Genomic DNA, 20422 nt, shown 5'->3' on the forward strand with positions numbered 1-20422 from the left:
TAAAAGCACAGTTTCAGCCTGATTATGGTGAAGAAACAAGCATTCATAATCTTCTATTGTGCAGGAAAGGAAACAAAAACTTCAAAATATCAACAACTCCCTTGAAGTATTTCTTTCTCCACCTCTCTATGATGGAAAGCAATTACACTACAATACTCGAAAAGCCTCAACACAAACAATGCAGAGTCTGGAAAAATTATTTTAAGCAAATGCATTTTCTGCGTATCCAGCAACCATGCCATTCAACGAGACTACATTTCTTTGAGGCATCCTGTTAAACATGTCACGCGCCTTGTCTATGCTTCCACATTTTACATGCATGCCTTTCAGAGCATTTCCATAATTTATCCCGGTTCAAGAGCTCCCATTTGGGCACAGGTTGCGTCTGCTCCAGTCATAAACCCATGTGTTACTGTTGGAGAACTTATTGGCGAGAGAAAAGAGTTTTAAAAATTAAACTTTGGGCGAGATTAATGCAGACGGGAACCATGGTCAGTAACGGCAAACAAGATGGGTTAGGGGGCCCACAACAACAACGGAATTGTTGACAACGATTGTTTGCAGAATGGAAACGGGTTCTAAGCTCGCACCTCGCTTTGTCGGACCTTTTGAGATCCTTGAGAGGATAGGACCAGTTGCTTATCGCCTAGCTTTGCCACCTAGCCTGTCACGAATCCACAATGTGTTTCATGTGTCAGTTTTGAGAAAGTATATCTATGATGAGTCTCATATTTTAGATTGGGATGCCTTGTAGGTGGAGTCGGACGGGCAGCTAGCTTTGGAGCCCATTCGCATTTTGGCTCGCCGGACGTTGGCCCTTCGAGGTCGAGAGCTGGACCAGGTTAGGGTCTAGTGGGATTGCTATGATGAGGTTACAGCTTCATGGGAGGATGCAGCACGTATGAGATCACAGTACCCTCATCTTTTTGATGAACTCCAGGAGGACGTTCATGCCAAGACGGGGAGGGTGTGAGGCCCTACCCCGACCCATCCTATCTCTTCAGTTATTTTCATATTGGAACTATTATGGATGCTAGTTTTGACACACTATGGATATAGAACTTTATATGGACCCACGATTTTTGGTAATATGGATATATATTTGGTGCTCCATTTCTATGCCCTGTGGATTATAGAATATTATATGATTCTAGATTAGGGTAATATTGTGATGATGTATGTTATTATCTGAATTTCAGGATATGTTATAATGTTAGAAATATGTTTGCATATCTTGTAGATGGATCAAATTTTGAGGATTATGATGAATTGCTTTGATATGTGACAAATCGTATTTTATAATGACAAGTCTTTGCAGAATGAATGTATTGTATTCTAATTTTGTGTTTTAGATTATATGAGGCTATTGGGAAGTACTAATGTTTAAATTGAGATGTGCAGGAAAATATCCATGTGACCATGGAAATATTATGGAGAATCAAGCTTAGGCCTATGTGCGTTCGTAAAACTAGGGGTTGTCTATTTGGAGAGGCAACACCCCATATGTATTGTATTTTATTCGTAAATGTGAAATGTTGCATGAGTGTAAATTGTATTTATTGAATTGTTTAAATTGTTTAAGGGACAATTGCCACGTGTGTATTGTGATGTGGAATTATTTTGTAGTGTCACTTGACACCTATGTAGTATGTTATGTTGGCAATTTGTCATGTCACCTTTTTGGAGAATTTTATTTTTGTTAATGGTTATATCTTCTAATTATCCTTGAAGGAACCAAGAAATCTAGGTTAGTGAGCCACAAGGAGGGTCAACTCAGAGTTGACCCGTAGGTTAACTTCAGGTGGACTTTCTGAGGGTCAAATCAACTCCTAGAGTCAATTTTAGAGCATTTCTATTAGGCCTCATGGGGTACCTATGGGTGAAGGCCAAAATTGGCCATGTGTCTTTCCCTTAGGACTTGTTTAACCACCCAAAAAAGTGGTTTTCCCAAGATGGACGAATTCCATCTATAGGAGTGCCCTCCTTGGTAGGATAACCTTCTTGAAGGGAATAATCCCTCTTCCCCATTCCGTTTCCCTTCTCTAGGTACCTAGGTTAGGGAGTGTGTAAGACCTAGGGAAGACCAACCCAATGGGGGATCCCTCACTCTATCCAAGAGGTTGGAAGGAGTGACAGAGGCCTTCTTAGGCTAAGAATGGAAGCTTAGTGAGGTAATCACCCACTCTCCATCCTTGGAGATTTTTGGAGAAATTTTGGAGAAAAAAATCAGTTTTAGGATAACAGATTTGGGGGCTAAGGAATTTTGCAGAAAAAGATTAGAGGATTGGACAGCTCTTCATCAAGCTTTCCCCGATATTTCCTAAGCAGGTCAAGGTTGGTGTTACTTTTCCCCTCTTATGTAAATGTAAAAATGTTGAATGGAAATTGCTGTAACTCTTTATTTGTGTTGTGTTTGTAAAAATCTATGTGTTTTCTGGTTTATTTCTGTTTTATGTATTGTTGTGTTTGGGGAGTGTCCAGGACCATCCTTTCCTTGGGAGGAAAGATTGGTCTTGGGGGTGGAAGGAGCTTGACAGCCCTTAGGGTGAGAGGCTCTCATTTTGAGAGTGATCTCAAGGGTCTGCCCATGAGACCCTTGCTGCGTTCTTTTGTGTTATTTCTCTTGGGGGTCATAAGGGGGAGCAAATATGGCATGTTTGCCTTTTTGGGGGTCATAAGGGTGTAGGGATTAAGGATGAATTTTGGTTATGCTTTCATGGGTGCCATGATGTGGCTGTAAGTTTTATTTAGCAGATTTCTCCCCTAGGGTACTTGGTCCACTTCCACCCTAGTAAGGCATCACATTTTGTGATGGAGTTTCAGCTTGGGAAGGGGTGTCTCTGTTGTGTTATTTTCTTCCCCTTTTGCTTGTTGTATTGCTCGGTTGTAACCCCGTCTAAGTCTTGATTCTCCAAGCTCGGGGGTGGCTTCTGGTAAGCCTAGGCTGGGAGGTGAGCATCCCATGGTCACAGTCCTAAAATTTTTATATGCAGGTTGCTGGGAAAAGATCTAGGAGTTGCAGATTTTTATTCAGATACAGATTTCCTATTTAAATGCAGAAAAAGCAAAAAGAAAATGTAGTTTTATGAATTGTAGCAAAAAAAAAAATGTAAATAAAGAGTTTTAGGTTGTTTTCTTTTATCCTCTATATAAAGATTAGGAATGAGAAGACTAGTTAGATTATTCACCCATTTTATATGTAGGCCATTGTAATTTAATATTCTGTAAGCAATGAAATTTTTACTTAAATTTTGATGCCTATTATGTTGCTGTAGACTACATCTAAATCTTGTCTCAAAAAAAAAAAAGTTTGTTAACTTGTTTATTTCTGCAATATTAAAGAAAAAGAAAGGAATGCATTAGGTTTCATTATTTACTTGCAGAGCATTAATTACTGCTATTTTATTGCTGTGAACTCTGTTTAGACATAGTTGAAAAGGATCTAGTATTTTTACATTGCTGTAGAAAGCATGATGTATGACTGTTAAAAAAAAAAAAAAAGAGAAAGGGAAGAAAAATAAGGTTTATTCATAGTGCTGTTAAAAGACTAAGATCGGAATGTTTAGATGTTAGAATCTCAAAACAATATAAGGGTTTCCAGCCCTATTGTCTTAACATTTATTTAAATATATCTGTAAATATATATAAGTATATATATATATATATATTGAAAAAAAAAAATATACTTATATATATATAAATATATATAAATTTCTATATGTGTTTATCCCTGCAACAAAAAGAAAAGGGAACATATTTTGTCTTTGTGTATTCCTGTTACAAAAAAATATATATAAAAGATTGCATGCTGTTGTGTTAAAAAAAATAAAATTCAAACAAGCTCCCTAACTCTATCAGGCACATATATATATATATATATATATATATATATATATATATATATATATATATATATATATATATATATATATATATATATATATATATATCCCTGCATTTGAATCATACTCAATGGATACCCTTTTAAAAAAAAAGGGGTATATGTATGTATTCTGGTCATAGCAGTGAATACATATATATATATATATACATATGAAAATATATTTATATATGTATATATATAAAAATACACACAGACACACACACACACACACACACACACACACACACACACACACACACACATATAAATGTATACTTTTATATATATATATATATATAAAAGCGAAATATTAAAATCTACAAAATTTTTTTATAGGAAATCGCGAGTACCGAGCCGAGCCACTGTATGTTAACACAGTGGACGGCTCACAACCGAGCCACTATGTTTACACACAGTGGGCGGCGCCGAAGGGCACTGTACTGTGTGTAAACACAGTGGAGTGGATGCGGCCACCACTGTGTGTATACACAGTGGGTGGCGGTTATGCCGTCCGCCACTGTGTGTGCACACAGTGGGCGGCGCTGCCGCCACTGTGTGTGCACACAGTGGGCAGCGCTGCCGCCACTGTGTGTACGCACAGCGGCGTCCGGGAGAACCCCGCGCCTAACTCTCTGCTCTTCCCTCTACGCAATCCCTCCGTCGTGCCCTAATCTGCCATACCTGCAATCCCACACACTCCAAAAACAATAAAAAAAAAAGGGGTTTAATAAACCCTAACCCATTTCGGGTTAGGGCATAAAATAATAAAAAAATAAAACAAAGTGGGAATATATAGAAATGCAACCCTAACCCAATTTCGGGTTAGGGTTAGCATTTTAGGAATAAGGGAATTCTTTATTTAAAATAATTTTAAATTAGAGTTGGGAAATTTAAATGGGAGTTTTAAAAAAATTTAATTTTAATTAATAATTAGGGTTATTTAAATAATTGAATTAATATATGCTTAGATTCTATAGAGAATTAAAATTAAATTATAGTTAATCTAGAGGGATTTAAAAAGGAAGAGTTAATATAGTTGGATAAACTATACCCTAAATCAAATTAATTTATTTAATTAGTCAATAGATTACCCTCAATTTAATCGTGGACATTAGGTTATATTGTAAATGGGGAAAATTCAAAAAGGAGAAATTGTAAATTAATTTTATGAACCATAAGCCTTTGTGACCGGTTTGGGCCGAATTAATTAAATCGTCAAAATTAAGAGGTTAGGGAAAATTAAAATTGGCTTTAGCCTAATATCAGATTTAGTGGGCAGATGGTGTTATAAAAATTTAAACCATATCGGTTGGATTTAAATAAAAAAATTTGCGTGTGCATCAATTAATTAATAGTATTATCATTATATGATTGGGAATGATTTAATACATCAAGATAACCCATTTAACCCTTGTTTTAATTAGCAACAACTTGATTTAGGTAATTGAGATAGCTAACTAATCCGTGATACTAACTGATCTCCACCAAACAAGTCGCTCGTTCGAGTTGGTTAATTAATCCAACCGCAGTAAGTAAATTTATTTACATCCTAGATAAGACAAAACTCTAAATAAAGTTATTATATTATAGGATATGTTGCAATTTCATGATGTCAAATTTTTTTTTTATTGTTCCGTTTTTGTGCCCAAAAGTTGGGCATGACATTAAGGTTGGAGGAAGGAATGGGCCCACAACACACCTAAGCAGTCAAAGCTTAGTGTGTGATGTTTAAGCCAGCCCTTGTTATAGTTATCCCTTGTTATAGTTGGAGAGTGGTATTGCCCATTTATCTTTATCAACTAATTGGGTACTAGATTGGAGGATCCTAAGATTTAGCCCATTTATTTTTCTACAATGTATTGAATCTAAGTAGAAATATATAGAGATTAACAATGATGATGAGAGTTTTCTTATCATCTAGCATCCTTATATGAGCTATTGCTTAGAGTACTGAATCTTTATTTATGGGTAAACAACAATCATATGGATAACTAACTACATGATTGTATGATGATGGTGGAGACAGATTAGTGAAAACATGCTATACTGAAGAAGACACGACGACACTTTGCTGTTGTACATTTGTGAATGACGTTTATCCCAGATCTTTGCAACCAACTAATTCATAGCAGCATATGCATATAATCCCAACAAAACTTGGATTCACATTAGAACCCATAGCTTCTGATGGTTTCCCTCCTCAATTCCTTCGTAGGAGCACTTGGACTGTGGTAGCCGATGACCTGCGTGGTAATCATGGCAGACTTGTGATAAAAATAGAAACACATGTAGAAATACAGAGGAGAAGAGACATGAGAAACCCATAGATGGGCTCTATTAGACACAGGCCCTTACAATTGAATTTATAGGAAAAAACACATTTAAATGTTCTATCAACTATAGACAAAAGTTGGATGCAGCATTAATGGTGGGCAATTGAAGGAAGTCTAGAACAACTGCACGTGAAAGGCATGTATGTCTAGAAGCTTCCCTTGGTCTATGCTGACACTTGATCATCAACAATTAATTTACCTTCTAACATCCCCCCATAAATTAATTGTCTAGATATCCCCCCATAAACTAAAATGGATGGGTTCTAGCCTCAAGCCTTTTTAGGTAACCATTTACAACAAATTATGTTTCCCCTTAATCACTTTGGGTTTTCACAGTTTACCCTTAACTGATTCGCTACAAACTTCAATTTTACAATAACTTTTGGGTTTTTAACTGGTTTACCCATAAGCATTTAGGTTTTCCCCAACTGATACAATCATTTTGAATTTCACATTACTTTAGGTTTTTTATTTTTACCCAAACAAGTGGTTTTCGCTTACCACAAACCATCACAAGAGACTTGGCACTAACATGGTTCCAATGACCATCGCGATGGGGAAACTTTCATCACTTCGGAATTTTTTCTTAAAATTATTGAGTCCATATAAAAAGAAAACCATCTATCAAGACACATAGGTAACCAGCCACTATGATCACCAGTTCTATAGGAATGCTTTTCAGATACATGGTTCATCAATAATGTATACCACAAATTCTTGTGCTAGGTACCACCGATCATGCACCCCCTTACAACAAGAGAGATACAATATACACTTCAGTTTTGTCTTTTAACAAAGGTGATATGCACTCAAACATTTGCCCAAAAAACTACCTATGCCCATTTACATCAGCACACTTGTTAACTAAACGAATGACACTGAATTATTCCTTTGCGAATTTTCACAATCTTCACAACTTACAACACTTGGGGAATATCTTCTGAATCCAACAATCTTCTTTTACATAACCACTTTGACAAGGTTATAGCCTTCACATTAGACACACAAATTTTCTCACCTCCAACCTATGCACTTTAGACCTTATGCTATCACAACTAACTCCATCTAATATCTATAATACATTCACACATGTTCATAAAAACCAAGCCTTTATGCATCACCAAGAACACAAATACACAAGCTAAAAAAAAAAACTTGCAGCTAATAATTATCACCACATTCTCCTTTTCAATGTTTGAGCAATATTCAATAATGTTCAATCCATGATCAATGCTTGGACTGGGTCTGCTTCTAAACACCACTATACCCAACTTCTTTTTACATGACTTCTAGTTTCCTTGGCAGTGACAGAAATATCTTCAGACCATAGTGTGGCAACATCTGGCTTCTGTAGCGGCTTTCCTTTCTCAAACAACGAACAAGATCTCCCACATGCATTCTCTTTTTTCTACAATGACAATGATCTCTTCCTAGAGGATTATGCCCCGACAATCTCTTCCCCATCAATAGCTCCTTCAGGATGCAACTTCTCCAAAATACAAATAGAGAACAGGCTGCAAATTGCAGCACTATACATTGCTCACCATTCTCTTGAATCCTCTACTGACCTGAAGATATCTTTATATCAGCCACCTCTGAAAAACAAGTTGATCTGTTAGGCACATAAAATAGAACACAACGAAACTTAAACATAGCAAAGCATTATTCAATGCAACTCATAGAAAGCAACTAGCACAAACTTGATACTTAGTCACACAACCCATAGCCCACGACTCGCTTCTAGCTCTGATACCATGATAAAAACAGAAACACACATAGAAATATAAAGGAGAAGAGACATAAGAGACCCATAAATGTGCTCTACTGAACACAAGCCCTTACAATTGAATTTATAGGCAAAACCACATTAAATGTTTTGTCAACTGTAGACAGAAGTTAGATGCAGCGGTAAGTGCACCAAGATGGTGAACAAAAAGGGGGGTATAAGTGGCCACATTTTTTTTTTTTTTTTTTTTCTGAAAATAGGTAAACCTGAACTTCAAAGAGCTATTTGAAGGTCATGCACTCAAAACTAGGAGTTGAAAAAAGAATAAGAATTGCATTACTCTGAATCTAGTTTCTAAACTACTAATTTTTTTAAAATTGGATAATATTAAGAGGGTCAAACCTTTCACGCACAAAAACTTGTTCTTGATTTTTTCAGAAAAATATAACATAGCTGTTTTCGTGCGCTGCACAAAATATATAGTTAGATTTAGTATTTTACAAAACCCTTTTGGTAGGATAATAGGTAAGAGTGAGATCTAGAAGTTGTGTGTTTTTTTGTAATTTTTCGTTGAGTATTTTATTTTTTATGATTTTTGGAAGTGACCACATCCTGAAAATTTGGTACCTGTTCGTGCGTTGGGCATAACTTGCATCAAAATAATAAAAAATGCAATTTTTTTTAAAGTGTATAAAATCTAGTGTAGAACAATAATATATAATTTATTTTGAATTTGGTCAAGTATATCAAAAGTTATTAAAAAAAATGGTAGATATATGTCTGTGAGGACTGTCAAGGCACTGATAAAGAAAATTAAAGTTTACTATGCTAATGTTGTCCAAAAATTAAAAAATTTATATGGTCAGAAAACTAAGCAGATGTGTGAGATTATGGTGGTAATTTTAGAGATACCCACTTCATCATTTGTAAACCTGATGACGATGAAGTCAAGAAATCATGGTGGAGGATGAAAAACGTGTAAAGGAACAAAAAAGGGGGGAAAATGGGCTTGCAAGCCTTAGGGTCATTTTCCAGCCCTCTTACCAAGCCAAAACCCACACGGGTTTTGAAGAACCAAAAGTGCTATTCGTAGTTCTTCATGACCCATACGGGTTATGAAGAACTAGAAATATTTTTTTTTGTTTCACAAAACCCGTATGGGTTATGAAGAACTAAAAACATTTTTTTTGGTTTCACAAAACCCATACAGGTTATGAAGAGATAACAATGTATGCTTGTAAACTTAGCATTTACTACACATGTTTTAGACATACCTAGATAATATGTGTTTATGTATGTATATATGTATATCTATAGTTATATATACATATATTTATATAGATATATGTATATATGTTTGTATATATGCATTTACCTCTTCTTTTCCTGTCTCTCTCTTGTCTTACTTCCCCCATCATTGTCTTTGTCTATTCTGAGCCCTAATTATCTTCCTTGGGTTCTATCTCATCTCTCTCCCCCTCACACTTCTCTATTTTTTTATTCTCTCACCCTTTTCTCCTTCTTGTTCTCTCTCTACCTCATGTCTCTCACCCTTTGCTCCTCTCCCTCTCTCTCTCTCTCTCTCTCTCTCTCTCACACACACACACACACACACACACACACACACACACACACACACACACACACATTATCCTATCCTATTCTCACCCTCTCCCCCTTCTCTCTCTTTCTCTCCCTCTCCCCCCTCTCCCTCCCCCTTTCGTTATCTTAAATATCTCTTTCTCTCCCTCTCTCTCTCCTATAATCTCTCTCCCTCTCTCCCTCTCCCTCTCTTTATCCTATTCTCCCCATCTCTGCCCTCCCTCTCCCTTCCTCTCTCCCTCTCCCCCTCGCCTTTTCCCAATCTCCCTCTCTCTCCCCTCTCCTTTCCCCAATCTCCCTCTCTCCCTCCCCCTCTCCTTCTCTCCCTCTCTCCCTCTCCTTTTCCCAATCTCCCTCTCTCTCCCTCTCTCGCTCCCCCTCTCCTTTTCCCAATCTCCCTCTCTCTCCCCTCCCTCCCTCTCTCCCTCTCCCTCCCTCCCTCCCTCTCCCCATCTCATTTTCCCAATCTCCCTCTCTCTCCCTCTCCCCCTCTCCTTTCCCCAATCTCCCTCTCTCCCTCCCCCTCTCCTTCTCTCCCTCTCCTTCTCCCAATCCCCCTCTCTCTCCCTCTCTCTCTCTCTCTCCCTCCCCCTCTCCTTCTCTCCTTCTCTCCCTCTCCCCCTCTCCTTTCCCAAATCTCTCTTTTTCCCAATTTTCCTCCCTCTCCCTCTCCCTCCCCCTCTCCTTTTCCCAATCTCGTTCTCTCCCTCTCCCTCCCCCTCTCCCTCTCTCACACTCTCCCTCTCCCCCTCTCCTTTTCCCAATATCCCTCTCTCTCCCTCTCCCCCTCTCCTTTCCCCAATCTCCCTCTCTCCCTCCCCCTCTCCTTCTCTCCCTCTCTCCCTCTCTCCATCTCCCCCTCTCCTTTTCCCAATCTCCCTCTCTCTCCCTCTCCCCCTCTCCTTTCCCCAATCTCTCTCTCTCCCTCCCCCTCTCCTTCTCTCCCTCTCTCCCTCTCCTTTTCTCAATCTCCCTCTCTCTCCCTCTCCCTCTCCCTTCCTCTCTCCCTCCCCCTCTCCTTAGTGGTGGTGCCCCCTTATGAAACTTATTCTTGTTGCAGTGGATGTTTGTCCCATTTTTGATTTGGTTGAGGTAGGTGTTGTAGGTGTTACCCCCCCTTCTATATGCCTTTTACTACTGCTGGTGGGGAGATATTTTCTCATGTTGTCATATCAATTGTTGCTCACCCTCTCAGGGGAAATCTCGTCCTCTTCCTTGTGTGAAGTTCTCCGATGTTGTGGTTTGTGGCCAAGATGTGGTGGAAAATGTGGATTTCTACCAATGTAGCAAGTTGGTGTGTAGATTTGCTAGTCTTTGGCCTTCTCTCTTAGATCTTTATCATTGGATGATGGATTTCTTGAAGCCCTAAGTTTTTGGTAACATTGAGCTCTTCCTTTGTGCTAAGGGTTTTTTCATTGCTTCTCTTGCTTCTTCTAATGACCATGACTTCATTGTAAGCAAGATGTGGGCTTGCGGAGTAAACTCCCTCTTCGTCAATCCTTTACATCTTCCTTTAACCCTCTTACTAAACCACTCAATGTGTGTTCGATGTGTGTTTGTTTTCCCAATCTTCCCCTCCATTTTTGGGAGAATTCATGCTATGAGGCCATTGGAAACTTTATAAATTGCTTCTTGAAGGTTCATGATACCACTTCCTTCATAGGTCATTCTACATTTGCACACATTTTAATCGATAGTGACATCTCCACACCTCTTCCTAGGGATGTGGTTCTCATGGTTGGGGATAGGCCATGAACTGAAGCACTAAGACTAGCAAATCTACACACCAACTTCCTCCTCTTCCCAAACTCTTCCTTGAGTTTCGGGCTTGAGTCCTACCCACTTTTTATTTGGGTAGTTTGTAGCCTATAAGTGGTTTGTTCATAGTCTAGGTAGTGTTGTAAATGATTTATTTATGGTCTATGTATGCTGCAAGTTTCTATTTTTTGTATTTGATTGTAAATTAAGTGTGAGATTAATGATGAAGTTTTTTGAGTAGCATATAACATAAATGGATTTACAATGAACTTGGGGAATGGGCATTAAATAAAGTGTCAAATAGAGTGTCTAATTGTTAGGGTAAATAATTTTTAACACTACATCAATATGCAATAAATCTCAACTTACATGAAAAGTCTAATTATTTAGTATAGTTTTCATTATTACATCAATGTGGTAACTTAGAATGTGTTTCCTTCAATTATTTCATATATAGCAGAAAAATATACATTGTTATTGCAAGGCTAGATGCAATCACATCATTCTGTACCCAGTTGGCCATCCCCAATTTGTTACCAAACGCCAAAATGGTGACTCTACTAAGCATATTATATCATAACTATTGACCACAACATATACATTAGTTCCATTACATTAATCTTAACAAAAGGGAACCCACTTAGATGCCTGACCATCCAACTTTTCTTCTGAATCTTTACACTGGACTTCACGAGGCACTCTGGGCTCCAGTTTGCATGCACTACCCATTCTGCTTCCTTCAACAATTCCAAACTCGCTCCATCGGCTTCAATGGGATATTCCTTGATGAATGGCCCAAATTCAACCCCCTCCTTGTCATCTCTCACAAAGCCTTTAGACCACATGTATCTCTGCATCCACCCTTCACCCTTGTTGAGCGCCATGCCTATTAGCTTTTTCAGGAACAAGATGTTGTAAGATATCACATCCTTGCTACCCACAAATAGAGATGACTCCATAGATGAAATTAAAGGTAGCTTCTTCTCTCTTTTCCTCTTTGCTTAACTAGATAATAATCTTTCATGAGTGGGATGCACATATCAGCTCCAACATTCTCCAATACATCCTCCATTTCCTCAAGAAAGGGTTTTTTTAATCAACGTTTGACACATTAACTAGCCACATCATTTGGCTCCTCCATTTGTAGGAGAGTTGCCAGAAATATGGTGGATACATTGGTTTGCACCCTTTGTGTATGCCAAGCCTGTAGGAACTCCTAGCCTAAAATGACCTGCACAACATGAATTACCAAGATATGACCGGACATGAATAGTTTCCTAAAGCGGTTCTTAGTCACTTCCCCTAAAATGATATTTACCTCTTCTTGGACACCATATGGATAGGAGTGTCTATACTCATAACCAGACAATTAACACTCACACAATTAACACTCACATTGCCAGAAAGATGAATCACAATCAACTTCCAAGGGTGATAAATAAGCACATCCAACTTGTTGTCATCCTCTGTCATGCTTCTTTCTCAATGGATCCCTAAAGTGACATCAATTTAGTCTAACTACATGTTATCAAATCCTCCCAATTATGCGTAAAAGGGCAGATGATAAATTCAAATCGAGCTCCTCACACAAATGCATATACTCCCGAGAATAAGGTTAATAAAAACTTGATGTGTTGGTTAGAGGATCCGCCAACACATCAACATCAACTAAAACCTTGCACTGTTTCAAGCGTGCTCCAAGTTGTCATTACCTTTACCGATGATACAACGATGAATGGGAATAATGTGAGTCGCCTATTACTTTGAATCCTTCCACGCCCACCACCAAACATATTAAGGTGACACAAGCTTGATGGCATGCCATTGAATGAGTCCTTTACACAAAAGGAAACCTGCCCGTTAAGAGAGTGCTATGTCAAATAAATCGAGAATGCTTACTCAACTTCTTTTTTGGCAAGTAAAAGCATGACTTGCGTAACAGTTAGAGGAAGGGTCAATATACATAATTCATATTAAAAGTCAAAGATATTTACATATGTCAAAGATACATATTAAAAGTTACATAATTCATCTTTTATTTATTAATTGTCACATAGATTTCACATGACAAGATAGAATCACCGTTATTTAATATTATATCTCTCATAGCTCATACGTCATCATACTTCTGTTATATATTTGGGGATGTTTGTACATTTGAAATCATTTCAAATTCAAACTTCCCCTCTTAATGGACTGAGAAAGGAAGGATGATCTTTCTTGAAACCGTTGGGATGGAGTTGAATGGAAGAAGCCTGATTTTGGTTGGGTCAAGGTCAATTTTAAATCTAACATGAATAATATTCATTACAACATGCACTACAATAAAAATATAAGTAAAATTATCTTTAAAATATAAAAATTGATTTTAATTAAATTGTTTTTATAAAATATGTTTTTACATATAATTATCTATATATAAAAATAATCTAAATTTTAAAATTAAAAAAATATACAACATTTGGGAATGTTTGGTTGCAAAGATCTCGGGCGAACGTCGTTCACAAATGTACAACATCAAAGTGTCGTTGTGTCTTCTATAGTAGAGCATGTTTCCACTAATCTGTCTCCACCATCATCATACAATCATGTAGTTAGTTATCCATATGATTGTTGATTACCCATAAATAAATGTTCAGTACTCTAAGCAATAGATCATATAAGGATGCTAGATGATAAGAAAACTTTCATCATCACTATTAATCTCTAAGTATTTCTACCCAGATTCAATACATTGTAGAAAAGACGCATAGAGGAAAATTTCCCTATAGAGAACAAATCACATAAAAGTGAAAGCTTTTGTTCTTACCCCTTGTATTTTCCCTTGGCTCGCACGACATAGTAGCAATTGGAGGAAATGGGTTGGCCCAAAACAGGAATAAAATGCACCTTATCCCAATCTGTATGATTGAGAGGCATTCAGAATAGCAAATCTATTTGAGGTGCCCACAACATTTTTATGGACCTTATGTGAATTTATTCCACTTTGTCAATCACCATTTTTCCTCCCCTGCATTCGAGGGTGCTTCGTGGGTTTTGCAGAAATGAATCTGCTTTTCGCATATACATCTGCTATTTGCATTTTCGCTCCGTTTTTTAATTTAATAATTGCATTTAATTTTTTATGTCAAAGATACATATTAAAAGTTACACACTTCATCTTTTATTTATTAATTGTCACATAGATTTCACATGACAAGATAGAATCGCTGTTTTTTAATATTATATCTCTCATCATCTTATCAAAAAGATAAATTTTGTTTAAGATATAGCATTACTATAACAACTTTTAAATCACTAATACCCATTTAAATCACTAATAAAAATATATGAGAAAGATAAGTTTGACAATCCATCTTCTACTATCTGAAATCCTTTCAAAAGAAACTGATGCTTAAAATGATGTACATTTGCTATTGCATTGCCTTGTATGGAATATAACAAGACTACCAACAAAATTAACTTATTAAGTGGAGCAATATGACTCAAATAAATCTTCTGCACTAATCAAACTCAAGGAGTTACATCTGATAAAGTAAGAATAATGCAATTTCTAACGCTCAACACTAATTTAAAACCACAGTGAATCTATGTGCAATGACTCTGATAACCACCATTGTAATTGCTACGTTAGGACATGGAAAATTATTTGGAATTTAAATCCATTGTGGTGACACTAAATATCTGAATATTTGAAATGAATTGAAGATATATTAGGTATGTGGTAAAGTTCAGTTACAACGTGTTAATTCCTTCTTACTCCTATCCTTGGCTAACATTGCCTCAGATTTAGTACTGATGTGACCTGGCCAAGTTAAAAAATTTGTTCTTGGACAACAACAAAAGGTAGGATCCTACTGGAAATGGATTTATGAGTATAAACAAAGATAATTCAATACCTTCAACAAAAAGCATGGTAGCCATTTTATTAAATCCTGTGTTCTTTCCTTTTAAAAGAGGGACCTCCCAAACATGCCTGTTGTAAGAAAATAATGAAATGACTTAAGTCCCTTGGAGTATAAAAATAATATCACTCTGACAGAATAGAAAAACATAATAGCAATTAAGTTTTGCACCTCATACTTCCCACTTCCCCTGGATTTGGTTCGAATTTCTGAAAGAATAAGTAAGAGCAACGCTCCCGTCCATTCTTTTCAATACATATCTTTCCACTACAACATAACAAGAAAATTTTCTTGCCATCCCATTGCTACTAAAGGATTTCTTCACCCTCACATCTCTTACTCCTTCTAATCCATATCTTTCTTGATCCGCCCTCATTTTGGCAATGATGGGCCAGCTAAGCTTCACACCAACACCCCTTCTTGATTGCTTCCCCACACCTCTAAACAAAACACTCCCATCAGTATCTCTAATCTCCTCAGTTTCCTCTTCTCCAAACAGTAACACTTCTTCAACCATTAAGCTTTTCTCCACATCAACATATTTTTCTGTCACGCCTCCAGTAGAATATATCTCGCCTCCAGTAGAATATATCTCTTCCCAGAACTTTTCTAGATCCATCTTGTAGAAGGGACACTCCATGACCTGAATCTGAGGATCCTTCAATCTGGTACCCAATTCATTGATAAAGATAAAGGGGCAGTACCACTCCCCAACTATAACAACTGGGGGCCTTCTCTGTAACAAAGGGAAATCAAAAGGGGGAAGTTGTGCTCTCAGCTCAGGATTTTCCCCTCCAACATGAGCAAGTCTGCGATGATTACCACACATGTCTTTGGCTACCATAATCCGATGCTTCCTACGCAAGAACAGAGGAGGGAAACCATCAGAAACTATACTCTTTGCTTTAAATCTAGACTTCCTACCGGAGATTATCTTCATATGTTGATATGACTCGGCGGGTTGCAAAGGTCTAGGATGAAAGTCCTTCACAGATCTACAGCAGCAAAAGGTCACCATGTCTTCGTCAGTAGAGCATGTTTCCACTAGTCTTCTTCCACCATCAAATACAATCACGTAGTTAGTTATTCAAATGATTCTTAATTGCCCATAAATACAAATTCAATACTCTAATCAACAGATAATGCAACTATATTGTTTATGCCATATTTTTTAATATCATTTCTAATTTATAAGCATTGTTAGGTACCCAGAAAGGAAAAAATCCTCAGAAGAGTGAAATCTTTTATTTTTACCCCTTGTGTTTGCCCTCAGCTCGCACGACATAGTAGCAATTGGAGGAGATGGGTTGGCCCAAAACAGGAATAAAATACACGCTATAAGATTCTGTTGGAGAATTTTTCCTCTTACGTTTAGTGTTCTGGATTGTTAAGCATTTGTCTTGGGGAAATGGCAATTTTCGCAGGTAAGCTTTGCGGAACCCCCAACAGTTGGAGCCATTCATATCATGCTCATCTTCCTCGAGTAAGAGATATGCAGAGTAAGGATCCATAGGCAATGAGAATAAAAGTGGGCACTGTTGCTGAGGATTGCCATTTCTTACAGCTGCATAGGCCTTCCTGTAGGCCGCCATAGATACTGTGGAATACATGATTGATCAGATAACAAATATGACTGTGGGAATGTCTGGGTCTAGTTTCGAATTTATATGGTAAAAGGTCGTTGGAAGTTTACTCAGTCAATTCGTAGTTTGCATGTATTCTTTAAGAACAAAGAGCATGAAACGCATATCCCTTGTTCTGTTGTCTATATTCTTTTAGAAAAATAATTTGTTGCATAGAGACTCCAGAATTCCAAATGCTAGTTGCCATGCCCGAATTCCAACTGCTAGTTGCCTTGTGCAAATTCCAAAAACGTCTAGTCACAATTACATTAAAATAAAAATTACAAAGACTATGAGCACTCTATCCCATCTCAATTCATAATACAATATAGATAGCACTCATTCAAGATGATGACATTATGAGTTGTAAAATTTTAGGTGGCCGGCAGCGTCTGGATTTACATTTCAACACCGAAACTTCAAAGCGCTCTCATCTAGAATTAGATCTGATTTTGTTTTATTTTGGACCCTGTAGAAGTATATTCTTTTTTCTAAGTCTTCTTTTTAACTAAATTTCATATTGTCGACTCTTGTTCATTTCTATTCTAACTCAGTTATATGGATTCAATTCTTGGTCATATTCCCGTATCATAAATAATTTCAATAATTTCTATTGTAAAAGATGCAAAATGGTATTGAACAAAATTATGTATGGATGAATTAATATAAAGTTGCATGTTTGGTGGATTTCCATTATGTTTTGTAACTGTAACTTCAAAACTTGTGTTGTCACTTTAAATCATATGAACATAGATATTTGTTGGTGAGAATAGATTAAGAATCACTACACTATTGCCCTATCTTGTTGGACTCGTTTCTAAACCAAATGGCTCTCTATAAAGGTTGCATGGTGATGGGCCTGCTTAATTGTCTCTTTTATTAGTCCGTTAATCCCCTATTTCCTCTAGATTGTAGAACTTTTAGATACAAACTTTAATACTTTCCTAGATGTTTAAGACTATTTGATAAGCACTATATATATTTACCCATGGGATGTTAGATATAATACATGTTCATGATTATTAGTGAAAATGCGATAAAATGATGTGATTACCATCATGAGAAGTGTGTTTCTAGAGACTAACATGTTGCATCAAAAAGTGGTCAAAGACATCATGTTGAGTTTTGGTAGCCAAATAACTACAAAAGTAGCAGGTGTTCCTATTGCTGAATAGCAACAGTTGCAGCCATAGGTATTGCAAATGCTGAGGCGTCCACCAAAGAAACAACATGCAACTCCTGCTCCCTCGACAACTTTGCAAACTTATGGCTCTTCTTCCTACTCCTACAACAACTCTTTGTGAACTCTCACTTGAGATATTTTCAAACCCTGCCAATATTGTGTGCCAATAGAGCTTTGGCTAGTAGGTTCCTCCACTTGGCTCTCATCGTACCACACCTTGGGGGGATAACTTTGTGACTTCTGCAAGTCCTTCTACGCTATTGGGCATCGATTTTTCTCTCACCCCCAGGTCTTTGAGAATGGGTTGTGTGTTGGTCCTATTATTACAGTCATTAGTGGTGGTGCCCCCTTATGAAACTTGTTCTTGTTGCAGTGGATGGTCCTCCCATTTTTTATTTTGTTGGGGTAGGTGTTGTAGGTGTTGCCCCCCCTTCCAATGCCTTTGACTATTGCTGGTGGGGAGATATTTTCTCATGTTGTTAGATCTATTGTTGCTCACCCTCTCGGGGGAAATCTCATCCTCTTCCTTGTGCAAAGTTCTCCGATGTTGTGGTTTGTGGCCAAGATGTGGTGGAAAATGTGGATTTCTACCAATGTAGCAAGTTGGTGTGTAGATTTGCTAGTCTTTAGCCTTCTCTCTTAGATCTTTATCATTGGATGATGGATTTCTTGAAGCCCTAAGTTTTTGGTAACATTGAGCTCTTCCTTTGTGCTAAGGGTTTTTTCATTGCTTCTCTTGCTTCTTCTGATGACCATGACTTCATTGTAAGCAAGATGTGGGCTTGCGGAGTAAACTCCCTCTTTGTCAATCCTTTTACATCTTCCTTTAACCCTCTTACTAAACCACTCAATGTGTGTTCGATGTGTGTTTGTTTTCCCAATCTTCCCCTCCATTTTTGGGAGAATTCATGCTATGAGGCCATTGGAAACTTTATAAATTGCTTCTTGAAGGTTCATGATACCACTTCCTTCATAGGTCATTCTACATTTGCACACATTTTAATCGATAGTGACATCTCCACACCTCTTCCTAGGGATGTGGTTCTCATGGTTGGGGATAGGCCATGAACTGAAGCACTAAATTATGCGGACCTCCCCTTTCGATGTCATCGTTGCTTCTCAACTGGTCACTTGGCCACATATTGTTCTCTCATGTGTCTTAAAGGTGTTGCTACTTGGTTGAAAGATTCTAATGGTGACCACTTGACTATCTAGTCTTTCTAATCTTCTTCTAATGACTCTTTCTAGGATGATGATGACTCCTCCTAGTATATTGGTGAGCCTTTTGCTAGTAGTGTGACCTCTTTGTGCTCTTTGATCCCTATCGGCGAACCTCTTGCTTGGTCTGGGCTTCCTACTCTGCATGTTGCCCCTATTCAACCTCAACCATTGGTGGAGGATGCTCCTCTTCCACCTTCTACTTAGTGACAGGCTACCTATGGGGGTTTCCCCTCATGCTTCCCCTTGTATTGGTGTTTCAGATGATAGTATTGCTTGGATTGTTGTTAGTCAATAGAAGAAAGATCCTTCTTCCTCCTCTTCCCAGACTCTTCCTTGAGTTTCGGGCTTGAGTCCTACCCACTTTTGATTTGGGTAGTTTGTAGCCTATAAGTGGTTTGTTCATGGTCTAGGTAGTGCTGTAAATGATTTGTTTATGGTCTATGTATGCTGCAAATTTCTATTTTTTTGTATTTGATTGCAAATTACATGTGAGATTAATGATGAAGTTTTTAGGGTAGCATAGAGCATAAATGGATTTACAATGAACTTGGGGAATGGGCACTAAAGAAATTGTCAAATAGAGTGTGTAATTGTTAGGGTAAATAATTTTTAACAATATATCAATATGCAATAAATCTCAACTTACATGAAAAGTCTAATCATTTAGTATCGTTTTCATTATTACATCAATGTGGTAACTTAGAATGTGTTTCCTTCAATTATTTCATATATAGCAGAAAAATATACATTGTTATTGCAAGGCTAGATGCAATCATATCATTTTGTACCCAATTGGCCATCCACAATTTATCACCAAACGCCAAAATGATGACTCTGCTAAGCATATTATACCATAACTATTGACCATGGCATATACATTTGTTCCATTACATTAATCTTAAAAAAAAGGAACCCACTTAGATGCCTGACCATCCAACTTTTCTTCTGAATCTTTACACTAGACTTCATGAGGCACTCTATGTTGCAGTCTGCATGCACTACCCATTCTGCTTCCTTCAACAATTCCAAACCCTCTCCATCGACTTGGATGCCCTGTTCCTTGATGAATGGCCCTAATTCAACCCCCTCCTTGTCATGTCTCACAAAGCCTTTAGACCACATGATCTCTGCATCCACCCTTCACCCTTATTGAGCGCCATACCTATTAACTTTTTTAGGAACAAGATGT

General features: G+C 37.5%; 1 protein-coding gene across 1 annotated transcript; it reads right to left on the minus strand.

Annotated features, from left to right (window-relative positions):
- Positions 1–15379: 15379 nt before the first annotated feature.
- LOC131039509 (uncharacterized) lies at positions 15380–16799 on the minus strand. Its single transcript, XM_059220818.1, has 2 exons — positions 16462–16799; positions 15380–16259 (listed from the first exon to the last, which is right to left on the minus strand). The coding sequence occupies exons 1-2, from the start codon at positions 16797–16799 to the stop codon at positions 15380–15382; spliced, it is 1218 nt and encodes a 405-aa protein (XP_059076801.1).
- Positions 16800–20422: the final 3623 nt, after the last annotated feature.

Source organism: Cryptomeria japonica, chromosome 5, assembly GCF_030272615.1.
Source record: "Cryptomeria japonica chromosome 5, Sugi_1.0, whole genome shotgun sequence".
NCBI classification, from domain to species: Eukaryota; Viridiplantae; Streptophyta; class Pinopsida; order Cupressales; family Cupressaceae; genus Cryptomeria; species Cryptomeria japonica.